General features: G+C 40.1%; 1 protein-coding gene across 4 annotated transcripts in view; it reads right to left on the bottom strand.

Annotated features, from left to right (window-relative positions):
* Positions 1–493: 493 nt before the first annotated feature.
* ALDH8A1 (aldehyde dehydrogenase 8 family member A1) overlaps positions 494–11015 on the bottom strand; it is a 14853-nt gene continuing 4331 nt past the window's right edge. Inside the window, exons 2-9 of one of the 4 annotated variants that reach the window (XM_025212332.1) lie at positions 10885–10976; positions 10706–10771; positions 8668–8815; positions 7479–7634; positions 5051–5200; positions 3503–3759; positions 2420–2581; positions 494–960 (exon numbers count right to left, since the gene is read on the bottom strand). In XM_025212332.1, the coding sequence (XP_025068117.1) occupies positions 508–960; positions 2420–2581; positions 3503–3759; positions 5051–5200; positions 7479–7634; positions 8668–8737 (1248 nt within the window). In that variant the 5' untranslated portion in view covers positions 8738–8815; positions 10706–10771; positions 10885–10976 and the 3' untranslated portion in view covers positions 494–507. The remainder of the gene's footprint in view (positions 961–2419; positions 2582–3502; positions 3760–5050; positions 5201–7478; positions 7635–8667; positions 8816–10705; positions 10772–10884; positions 10977–11015) is intronic. The other 3 variants (XM_025212331.1, XM_025212334.1, XM_006030668.3) reach the window with 3 other exon arrangements.

Genomic DNA, 11015 nt, shown 5'->3' with positions numbered 1-11015 from the left:
CAGGTAAAAGGTATTGCTGTGGGCATTTTAGTATGAACTTGCCTCAGTGCTAGTCTGATGACAACAGTAAAATATATATGTGAATATATAGCACGAGACATACTCACTTATATAGAAATACACTTTAAAGTATTACCATTAAAGTATAACTACATAATTCACTTGTGTATTTGCCATTCAAAGTAATTCACTGACAACAATCCTCATTATTTATTAACTTGTCTGCAATCTGCCTTTTGGGGGAAAAGTTTTTGAAGAGAAGATGGCAAAAGCCTCAAGATTTCCCTGATCCCTAAGTAATCATGTTTTTGGCCCAAGGATCATACAGAGTCCATACCTGTCTTCTTGTCTAATATGGTGGGCTATATTATCTGCTGTTAATTATGATGAGCACCTTTAGCTTTCCAAAAAAATAGATTTTTAAAAAGTGCTGTGTCCTAAAGAGATGTGTAGCTAAGGTTAAATCAAAATCATTTCATTGGCCATAAAATACTTGCATTGGCAAATTTAATGTTTTATTGTAATGGTTTTGACCTCTGTGAAAAACTCATAGGAGTCCTTTGCTCCTTCCCTGCCTATCCCAGAGAATTTCATGCCACCAAATGGCAAGTTCAGATCTCTGATAAGCCAGCAATTAGTCCACACCAAACCAGATTGCAGTCTTTTAGCCACACGATGAACACACCCTACATTACTTGACCATATAGTGGCTGCCAGGCCATACTTGATACCATTGGCTCTCTTAATCACTTCTTCTTCTGTATCAAACACTACCACACATGTCACAGGACCAAAGATCTCTTGTTGCATACAGCAGGATTCATCCTTCACTTCAGTTATGACTGTAGGCAGCATGAAATAGCCATTCTGATTTCTGGTTGGAAGCTGCAAGGACTCGATCCCCTCTCCACACAGAATTCTAGCTCCTTCAGCCTCTGCCTTCTTCACATACTTCTTCACCTTGTAGGGCAAAATGTTAAAGAGAAAAAAGACCAAAAATACTGAAGTTTTATGTTTTCTGTATAGAATTAAGTTAAAGATTTTCCAGTAATTCACGCTGGCATTTTTTCTGCCCTGACAAAATGTCAGGGTTACCCTAACTTTTGCCACCCCATGCTTGTACAACAGACAAGGAATTTGCCACCAACTGATCCCTTTCTTTAAATATTCTTTAACTTACTAGCTAAAAAATAATTTGTCCTTTCCTCTAAATATTTTTAAAAATAAGAACGTTTGTCACATGGTGAAAGCACAAGGGACCTGGATCCTTACCTCCTTTGGTATCATGGACTCCCTCTATGACTCTGGGTAATTTATCCCAAATGTAACATGGAAAGTACCTCCCAGGCAAGTACCAGAGGCACTGCATGCTTTCATAGCACGCTACAGATGCTACAGTGATAAGTGCTGTGGAAAAATCTGCCAGTAAATACATAAAGCTATTTCTCTGGCTGCTGCTGAAATGGCCTACATTTGTACATTATTGGAACATGGTATTAATCGCATTCTGCTGTTCTGAAAACACTAGGTGCTTTCTCTCACTTTTTATTTATTCCACAAATGAATCACTGAGAGGTTTTTCCCCTCCTTAGGTTTAAATTATCTAGGTGAATTTGGACTCCTACAAGGAGTCAGGGAGATCTGTCGGTTTTCTGAAGCCCCAAAACAGGTTCAGTAAAAGCAGTGATGGCATGAGGCTCTACACCAATGTGGCTCAACATGGACCTGGAGGAACCACTTCTAGGACCCTGAGGGACCACCAGTCTTTCCACCTCATTGAGCCTTCTCTTCTAAATATTCAAATCGCTGACATGTTACTAGCTACTGCCAATTGTGTGAGCAGGTTTTCCGAGATGGACACCTGGCTCCTCAAAACTGACCGATACCATCTTCCATAAATCACCAGATGGTAGACTTTAAACCACTCTTCCCTGAAGTGGAATTCCAGAAACCTGTGGGCTACATGTATGCACCACTACAACTAAGCCAACATACTGTATAACTATGCTTTATCGCTTACACTATAAAGAGGGACATTATTGTTAAAATTTTATTGAAATGCTGCCTGACTGCAGGACATACCACTTATGGACTGATTTTTGCTTTAAACAGTTTCACAATGATTGAGCAATTCATTTGTTTAGAACAACTTGTCCACAGAGTTTATTCTGCCTAGAACAATAATGTAACCTCAACTAGAAGCAGCAGAATCCTTAAAAAAAAAAAAAAAAAAAAAAAAATCAGATTATTTTTAATTGCAAATCTTCTTAATGATCATTTGTAGGGAAGTGGCAACAAAAGCTGGATGTGATGGTGGCATAAAAGATGATGTGGTCTTTTTGCCCCAATCATTTCCTATCATCCTTAGTAGATTTCTAAAATGCAATTACAGTTCAAGGAAGATTGCCTTGACAGTTACCTTTTCTAAGTGTTCTTTGCTTATCAGGGCCCCCATGTTGGCTGTGGGATCGGAGGGGCTCCCAACCTTCCATTTTTTGGTTTCTTCAACAAACCTCTTCAAAAACTCGTGATAAATGCCTCTCTGAACAAAGATCCTGCTGGTGCAAAGGCAGATTTCACCCTATCAAAAACAAAGAAAGGAAATATGGCATTGATTTTTTTTGTTTTACTTTTTATTTCTGATTGGATAGGAATACACCAGGCATCTCGCTAGGAAAGTAAAAGGTAAAGACTAAATTTACACACAAAGGTAAAGGTCCTAAACTGATTATTGGGGAGAAAGGATAAAAGGTGACCAAAGCAGGAAGGCACTGAGAAGCCCTCACAAATGCAATTGTTGTGTTTTGTCACAGAAAAGTATCTTTCCAGGTTTAAATGATCACCAGCTTGATTTCTTGGGCAGACCTTTTGTTTGTCAACTTAGCCCCTGAGAATAGATTTTGTGGTCTTTCATGATCTTACGAAAAAACCAGGAGCATAAAGTACTTAGGGAAGAGCACTAGGAGTCCATCATTCTAATTCCACTTAGATACAGATTCATTTGATTCTGGACTATTCACTTTAATGCTTCATCATTTCCATTTGTATAAATAACTTTTCTTCTAGAAAGATAGAGAATCTCTCTCCTAGGCATGGTTGTGCAAATTAATGCATGTAAAAGTACACTGAGCTCTTTGAGCAAAGGCAATGCCCAGTGGTAATAGTGGTTTCTCTGATGGCAGGATACTGGAAACAGCTCCTTCATATGTCTCTTTATATTCTGTTAATGACATGGGGTTTAAAAAAAGACCTTTACCTATTTAAAATTCAGAAGCAAAACACTAGGGAGAAGCAGTCGTCAGGAAGAATTCAGACACTTTTCAGCACGACTAATTAGGCAAGACAGAGTGCTGTGCTGACACAACTATATTGTTTTTGGATCATCTAGTTATAGCTTGGATATCTCTACAGGACTCTCTCTGTATTGTGTCACAGATATGTCCAAACATACACACACATTGCTGTATACCTGCTTTACTTGCAACTGTGTATTCTCCCATACCTGATTTGCAAAGCTGGATCTCACAGTGGTAGGGATGCACTGGTCCAGGTCAGCATCCTCAAAGATGATAGCAGGATTCTTGCCTCCAAGTTCCAGAGAGAGTTTTTTGCAGTGTGGGGCACTCCTCTCCATGATGAGCTGGCCCGTGAGCGTACTCCCAGTGAAGGAGATCAGTGGCACATCAGGATGGGAGACAATCGCTTCCCCAGCCTTGGGGCCAGTTCCAAACACAATGTTTACCACCCCTGGAGGGATTTCTCATAGGAACAAATGCACAGAACACTCATGTCCTTTCCTTTCCTTCCCTTTGGGTTAATTTTACATTCTTCCTGGAAGTCAGGAAACACCTAATAGCTCTATAGTCACAATGCCTTGCCCTTGACTTAAGAGTAGTGATATTTCGGGGTTTTAAGGGTTTTGTATTATTAAATGTGAAGCTGGGAGAATTGCATGTAAAGTTACCTGGCACTTCCACTTAAGGCCCAATTTTCAGTTGTTTACAACTTTTCCTTACTTTAATCAATCAATCAATCAAACCAAAATTTTCCATGTAAGCATCGTCTGGATGACTTTTCCTTTTTTTTTTTTTTTTTTTGAAAGTTTCAGCAAAACTAGTTCAACCATTTCCAAAGAAAGATTATGGGAAAATGTGTTGTTTAAGCCAATCAACCCAGATGTCAAAAATGTTCCTTTTGCTGTTTCCATGCATAGTTGTCCAAGACCGGAGAAGTTCTAAGTTTCTTAAAAATAGCAGACTATCCCTGTTCAGTGGAGCCTGCAAACTGTTTATCTTCACCAGGGGAAAATAAGGTGTATTCTTAAGTCAATTTACCTTAAAAATCTTAGTGAAGACGAGGCAATTTATAAGCTTTCACAAGTTTGCAGAGCAAGCAAAAGACTATGAGAGAGCCTAGGGTTTACCTTAAGTCATGTGAAAACCACAAACTCCAGTAGGATTTTACTTTATTTAACTCAACTTAGCTAACAAGCTAACTAAGGTTAGCTTGTGTCTTCATGATGACATGGGTTGGAGTTTGGGTACTGAATTAATCATCTGTGCTGAACGAATTTCATCACTGTGATGGCGCTGGCATCGCTGAACCCAACACTGTGATGGGGCTGGCAAAGACGACAGCAGTACTTTTGCTGCAATAGCTGCTACCAGATACTAAGGGCCCATAGGGCCAGAGACAAAAAGTGAGCGCACAGAGACCCTTTCCTTTGTTCTCAGTGCTCCCCCTGCTGGCAGTCAACCAGCACAGAGATAGAAACACCACAATCCAGAAGTAGGAAAAAAGCAGACCAAATGGGTGGTGTTATCACAGCAGCAGACTGAGATGGGATTTGGGAGTTTTGGTGGAGGAGGGAGGAGCTGAGGAAGAATTCAGTTTTTTCAGAGCTGCCTTCACCATGACCTTCTGCCTTTCCTTCCTGTAGTCCCCTCATGTATTTGCTACACACCTCCCAATTTCTGCAGCAAAGGCAACAGGCAGCACAGGCCCTCATGATAAGGGCTCTCCCACTGCCTCCCCCTCCACTCCCCAATACCTGCTTTATCCAAGAGTTTGCACATCATCCAAGCAGTGACAGATGTCATCTCACTTGGCTTGGCAATGACAGAGTTTCCACATGCAATGGCTGGGGCGATTTTCCATGTCAGCAAGTAAAGTGGTAAATTCCAAGGACTAATTAAACCAGCTAGAGAGACAAAAAAAAGGACAAAAATCAGGGCAGGAGAGGAGAATTGAGTTGGCAACCCTGCTCAAATGGAAGCTAGAGCTTCTGTATGGAAATGTTACCACATTTACACCTATGCCATACTCTTAGTTGTAAAGTGAACCCTGAATAATGACCATTTGTAAGAGAAAACATCCGCTCAAAGACCGGTATAAATGATCCCAGAGGTTCCAGTGCAAACATATGTGACCAACTGGACTGGACAAGTGATCTTTGCTATAGATTTGGACAAAGGAGAGTAGAAGGGGGCAGTTTTTTATTGTGCTCCATTCCATTCAGCCTCCCCTGGGAAGATCCCTACAGGATTTCATATATTTACTAGAACTACCCAACTTCTTCACTTTTGCAAACAAAACGTATTCCTATAATCAATTCATTATTAAAGAGATATGTACAACGGTAGGGTTCAGGTATCTAAAATTCAATTATAAATTAACTGAAAAATATAAAGGAGCTGTCTCCTATCTGATAAGGGTATACAAAACGGGCCATATTTGATTCAGATTCAACCTGACTCAGGGACAGTAATTCGATTCGTTGATTCGGATCACTGTCCTGATTCAATTTGACTGAAGCCAAATCTGAAGATTCGATGCTGATTCAGAGGATTCAGATTTAGACACAGCTTTAAATGTTTTTTCTACATAACTCAAGGTACCAGGCGTAGCTTGTAAATGCTGTGATGCTGGGGCGGATGGAGCATCCCACAGGAGCACAGGGGGCCCCCCCACATGCTCAGCAGTGAACCCGGAAGTGGACCAGAAGTACTTTTGGCAATCGGCCACAGGGGGACCCTGGGTACCCTCCCAGACCAGGAGGCACCAGTCACTGAGTCGGGGGGGTATAGGGGGCTCCCCCTGTGCACTCCCCAGCGGTCCCAGAAGTGGAGTGGAATTGCTTTTGGTTCACTTCCGGGTCTGCTGCCGAGCGCACTGGGGACGCCCCCCTGCGCTCCTGTGGGATGCTCCATCCGCCCACCATCTTAGCCTTCACAGGCTGCCTGTCACCTTGAGGTATGTAGAAAAAACATTTAAAGCTGTGTTTATATCCAAATCATCGAATCTTTCCAAATTGATTTGGAGAGGTGAAAGGGTCTCCTGATTTGATTTGGATTCAGAGATTCAGCCAACAAATCAGGGAGCGAAGCTTTGCACAGCTGTGCTATCTGACTCTGTGCATCCATTGCTATTTCTGGATTTTATCTAGTCAAATGTTAGCACTGAATATATAATGCATAATACTTCTATGATGAATTTAGCCTACTTTGCAGCACATCTGTGAGCAGACTGATTTCTTCAAATTTCCATGCTGTTAAAACTAATTAATTTACTATCTTCATGAATATTTGCTCTCTAGGCATACATCACAATACTTGAAATCCCAGCTGTGACTGGTCATTAAAAGAATGTAAATTCCCACCGCTTGATTGGATGTGTGTAAAAGAAGCTCCACACAACACCACCGTATGTGCGAATTCAAAAGCTACTTTCTGTGAGCATTTTTGTCAGTAATATTCAGATTCTCAGTTTCCCATGGGGGAAAAAAAATACTACAAGGGTCTCCACATTACCCAAAACAAATGTAGTTTAAAAAAGCAAATATTAGGAGGAAAAAATCATGATTCTCAGAGCCTTAAACAAAACAAAAAAGCTGTAGACAGACTAATTCCTCTGAAGTGACAGTGACATCTTGTGGCTCATTTAGGTAACTCCTTAACTAAATTATATTTTTGTATATATTTCCTCCCCTCCCCAATGCATGCATGCATGTAATCACATGCGTACACACACACATGGAAAAACTCAAAACTGATCAATAGTGCCCTACCTCTGCTTCCACTGAAATCAATAAGACTTTTGCCCATTGGCAACAGACAGGTCAATCCCATCCTTCCAAAAAGTATGTACCATATGCACACAATTCTTATTTACAGATACATGCGTGCACACACAGAGAATACGTAACGTATTTGGAGGATGGAATCTACCAGGAAAAAAGAATATTTGGGGATAAATACTCTTAGTGTAATTATTTGCCAATTTATTTTTTTTTTTAATGTGAAATTGCTCAAGTTCACCCTGGAGGCCAAACTTTACCTCACAAAGGCTGCCTGAAGTTAAAAGGTTAAGTGGCAGAAATAGGAATTTAGCCTTTTACTTTTACCCTTTAACTTTATATTACTTCCCTAGGCATACAGGCTGTCAAGATTTTCAGCACTTCTCCCTCTAGAAAACCCTACCAATTCCTCCAGGGACTCTCATGGTGTAATGCATGCACCCCATCTGGTCCATCTGTGTGCACTCTGAAGTATGGTGAAGAATAGATGAGGCAAAGAACCGGAAGTTATACACTGCCCGAGGGATGTCCACTGTTCTAGCAAATGTAATGGTTTTTCCTAAAACAGACAAGCAACAAGCATTTTGCAATGTCATTAGCATAAACTTAGCACAAAAGAAAAACAAAAGGGTTATAAATGTCCCAAGCATGAGAAGTATTCCAGACTCACCAGACAACTCTGAGGTGCTACTAAATGAAAATGGAGCTGCAGATACAGCTCTTATCACTAATGAAAGCCCTTTTTTGATGAAAAGGTGGATCATGTGAAAGTCGCTCACCACAAATAATAAAAATGATATTTATTATAAAATGCACAATGCCTGGCAACTACTACAAGTCCAATAAAAAGTTGTATTACTTCTATGAGACTTGCAATGCTATACTCTTCTTGGTGTCTTCTCACTGAAGGCTTTACAGTGTTTTGTGGATGAATACACTTGGCCCCAAAGCCTCTGTGCTGCAGGTGTTATTACCTGCAATCTACAGGAAGGGAAGCAGAAGCATGGAGGCTGACGTCTTCAAAACTGGCTGCTAATTTTGAAAGTAGTCATGTCCATGTCTGTGGTTGTAACCCCACATTAGAATTTAAAACAAAAAAAACAAACACCCTCAGTGCTTTCACCCAGGTTGCCCCTCAGTCTTGGAAGATTTACTCTCTAAATATATGAGGATACCTCATTATCATCTTCAAAACCCTCCTTAAAACCTGCCTTTACAGCAATGCCTAGAAAACATTTGACGATACCTACCCTGCCAACTTATTGCATTTACCCAAATCCAAGATGATTTTGAATTTAAGATGACCCCCCGAGTATTAGATTCTAGATCTGAAAAATTATAAATGTTTTATAATTTCCATATCTAGGATCTAGTTATTGGAGGGTCCTTTTAAATTCCCCGCCCTTACAGAAAACAATGACAGGGGGACAAGTGGCAGGAAAAGCAGTAGCTGGGGGCAGACAGCAGAGGCAGCCAGCATTAGAATCAAAATGGAACTTTGCATTTGTTTCTCAGTCTTAACCAGACCCCCATTTCCCTATCCCAGACCCTATCGCGGGGCAGACAACCCACTAGCAAAACTCCATTTTTACCCTGATCCTTCGATTCTGCTTGTGCAAATGCCTCGAGCTCCTGCTCAATCAAATCTGCTAACTTGTTCATTATCTGAGATCTTTCCCAAGGGCTTTTAGATGACCAGGATGGAAAGGCATCTCTGGCAGCACTGACTGCAGCTTCCACCTGGAAAAGCAAAGCAGATGTGGCAAATTTCAGACTGCTTCAGAAAGAAAAAGAGTCAAATAGCTATTGATACTAGAGATCTAGATCATTAGGTCCCTGCAAAAAGCTGTTCCTGCATTATATTCTCCAGCATTATAACCATTTATAGCTTCTATTACTGTTCTCAAGGAACAGTCCCACAGCCTAACAGGTGTTGTTCTGAGGGTGTAGCTTCTTTATATTCTCTTCCACTTATTGATATTTCTTCTGGTTGTACACCCGTTTTACTACTCCTTGGTGTTTACAGCCTAATCCCTTTTTCCTCCTGCACCGGTCATTTAACCATACTAAATAGATTTAGTTCCTTAATATCTTTCCTACATTTCAGTCTTTCCGTCTGGTTCATGACTGTGGTCCCCATTCTCTAAACTCCTTTCAATTCAAGGCTATCTTTCTAGGAAAATAGGAATTGCCTATACCACATCGGATCAGGGGCCCATCTAGTTCAAAAGCCTGTCTCAAAGTGGCCAGGGCTAAGCTTAACAAAGAATGACAGGTAACTTGATTATTTTGGAAGTACTGTCGTGGGGAGAACTATAGGCTGTTTAGAATGATGTGCACCTCAAGCAAAATTTTATATCATCAAAGAATGCAATTAGATTTGTCTGACAATAATCATTTTCCATAAAACCACAAAAAGTGGTATTTATTACATTCCTACTCTTTTTTGATTCAGTTGAATCAACTTCGCCAGAATTTAGGATAGATGCCATTCTAGCCAGCCTATGGTAATTCCCAGCTGCCCTTTCTGAATATTGGTGCATTAGCACTCTTTTGAAATTTCCCTATATTCCATGATTAAACATTAATAAAAGGCTAGATAGCTCCTTTGCAAACTCGTTTAGAAGATTAAAAATTGTTTACTGCTAGGAAACGTTTAACCTCCTCTATGCTTACTAATGTACTAAAAGGCAATTGAATCTCATGTGATACAAGCAACTTATCTCCAATTCTTCCCAAAAACACAACAGACATATTAAATACCTTTTGTCCTTTCTGCATCATTATGGTTACCATTTAAATTTATTAATCCATCTATACCATGTTTAAGATTTCTTCTATTCTGCAAATAATAAAAGAATAAAAGGAAGAACCTCCCCCCCTTTTTGCCTTTTATCCTTATCAGTATAAATTTTTCCCCAGTGTCGTTAGCTTCCATTATCAATATTCTACACTTTCTAACTTGTGATTAATTTCTTTCTTTTCCCAGTTGCCATTTTTTATATATATATTTTTTTTCATTTCTAACTGGTTCTATAACATCAGCACTGAACCACTTTTTCCCCAAACTTGTTCTTTCTTGACTGTTTATTGGCCAGCAAATAAACTCACCCCCCAAAAGTAACAATTTCCATTCATATTTTTCTGCCTAAATATTTCCACCCAGTGCACTGTCCCCCTAATACTCCTCAGCTTTTATATATTTACCTCTTTTTAAAATGAAGGAAATATATTATTAGTTGTGACTGGGTTTTTTTTGTATGAATTGAATATAATTAAGCAGGTCATGTTCGTGGGTTCCTAAGCGTTCACCAATCGCCAATCTGGTGATATAATCATGTTATCTATCAAAATGAGGCCAGTTAACTCATAATGGGTGCAATACCTTGTGTGTTAGAAAATCTTCATTTCTAATGATCCTTTATGACTGGGCAGACTTGCAGTATTTATTTCCCAAATAAGTCTTGCATAAAAGTGTACTGTTTTCAATCCATCCATTGCAGACAGAAGATGAACTTACACTTTAAATAAAAGCCTGGGCATAGGTGAATCTGGACAATTCACCTCTTTGCCCTTAAAGTCACACACTAGGTAACTAGCCCCAAAAGGAATATAACCCTGGTCTCTGACCTTGTCATTTATTAGGCCATAGTGCTTCTTCCTCCTTCGCCCATTTTAATTGCTTCCTCTTCTATCCTGCAACCATTAGGTGACATTGTACTACTGCTTCTCCCCCTCTTTTTGCTGCCACTTCCACACCAGGCTCTGCAATTCAGCCCAAAGCTGATGCCCCATTTAGACCGAATTACCCTCTGGAACAGGAGCAGCAGATTCCCCTTTGTAAAACTCCAGTGATTGTTGGAAGGATGGAGTCTGAGGGCTATCGTAGGATTCTCACTGGCTAGGAAAGGACAGAAAATAACAGGATGGAGAGGCACCG

This window comes from Alligator sinensis, unplaced genomic scaffold (genome assembly GCF_000455745.1).
Source record: "Alligator sinensis unplaced genomic scaffold, ASM45574v1 scaffold417_2, whole genome shotgun sequence".
Taxonomy (NCBI): domain Eukaryota; kingdom Metazoa; phylum Chordata; order Crocodylia; family Alligatoridae; genus Alligator; species Alligator sinensis.
Note: the sequence above shows the minus strand (reverse complement) of the source record. Positions and strands in the feature narration are given on the sequence as shown.